The sequence below is a fragment of the Tupaia chinensis genome, unplaced genomic scaffold (assembly GCF_000334495.1).
Source record: "Tupaia chinensis unplaced genomic scaffold, TupChi_1.0 Scaffold000704_1, whole genome shotgun sequence".
Lineage (NCBI taxonomy): Eukaryota > Metazoa > Chordata > Mammalia > Scandentia > Tupaiidae > Tupaia > Tupaia belangeri.
This window is the reverse complement of record NW_006160227.1, coordinates 430023-431309: the sequence shown is the minus strand read 5'-3', so window position 1 is coordinate 431309 and position 1287 is coordinate 430023. Positions and strand designations below refer to the sequence as shown.

At 49.3% G+C, this 1287-nt stretch overlaps 1 protein-coding gene across 4 annotated transcripts in view; it reads left to right on the top strand.

The window, feature by feature from the left end:
* VGLL4 (vestigial like family member 4) overlaps window positions 1-1287 on the top strand; it is a 168480-nt gene that overhangs the window by 70364 nt on the left and 96829 nt on the right. Inside the window, exon 1 of one of the 4 annotated variants that reach the window (XM_006160636.3) lies at window positions 444-968. The exons of the other annotated variants lie outside the window; for them this stretch is intronic. Within the exon in view, the coding sequence (XP_006160698.1) occupies window positions 887-968 (82 nt within the window). The 5' untranslated portion in view covers window positions 444-886. Of the gene's footprint in view, window positions 1-443; window positions 969-1287 lie in introns of those variants that run through there. 4 annotated transcript variants of the gene reach the window in all.

Below are 1287 nucleotides of genomic sequence, written 5' to 3'. Positions count from 1 at the left end.
TCTCTCTCTCTCTCTCTCTCTCTCTCTCTCTCTGTCCCTCTCTGGTCAAATGAAAAATAAACAAAGAAATAAGATGAAATAATTCTTAAAAACACTTTGGGTTTCTGAAATCCCAACATGAAGTTACACAAAAGTTAAATTCCGGAGAAGTTTGTTTCTATGGCATTTTGTTCTTTTTGTTGTTGTTTTTGTTTTGTTTTTACTTTAAACGCTGCTGCTCCTGAAAAAGCAACTTCCTGGGTTTTCTTTTTCCTCCTACGGTTTCGCAGCGGCCCGGCCGCTTCCTGCCCGAGCGGCTCTGCCAGGCCCCAGGGCGCAGGCCCCAGCCTCCCGCCGCCCGCCTGCGTGCACTTTCTGCCTTCCCAGCAGATCCTGTGCGGAGGCTCCCGGCGTTTGCAGCGCGGGCGCGGCGCGCATGCGCGGCCGCGCGGGAGGAAGCGGGGTCCCTGGGAGTCGTCGAGCGCGGCCAGCGTGTCCGCGCAGTCGGCTTGCAGCGGGCTGCGAGCGGCGAGCGCGGCTTTGTCCTCGGAAATGTGCTCCGCGCTTGCCCTTTTCCCTCCGTGTGTGTTTCAAAGAAAGACTCTGCAGAGACTCTGAAACGATCTTGTAATGCTCGATTGAGGATAAACCCGTACGCCCTTGAAGGGTTTTGTGTGAATTCGATTTTTTTTTTCTTTCCTTTTTCGTGTGCGCGCGTGCGTTTTTGTTTTATTTTTTCCCTTTCCACTTCTGCATACTTTTGTTTTGACCATTCGAGGCAGGGCCTCTGTCTTCGTGAAGTTTGAAGAGAAGAGCCAGGAGCTACTCCGCCACCGTCGATTTTTGAAACTTAACTCTTTTGGGGGGGCAGAGGCAAAGAGCTGGTTTTCTTTGCTTAGGCCAATAAATGCTGTTGATGAAAATGGACCTGTTGAACTACCAGTACTTGGACAAGATGAACAACAATATCGGCATTCTGTGCTACGAAGGTACATGTTCTAGAAATTACTGCTCTTGGGTTTGTCGGGGGTCACTGCGCTGCTCCTTTGGGGAGGGGTCTGATTGCTTTCTGAGCCTGCTCTCTTTCTCCGGATAGTAGAGTGCTGGATAGGCAAGCGTTTATAGAGGGCTGTTTCCACTCGAAGTTACTTTGTATCTAAGTCTTCCCGGTTTCAGTGGAGAGGGCCTGCGGGGGAGGCTGTTCACGTACGCTGTTAAAAGTTACTTTTATGCTTGCAACATACTAACTCTTTACATTTTTAACTCTCTAAACAGATTCTGTAGTCTTTTCCTTGGTTTTCTTTTTTT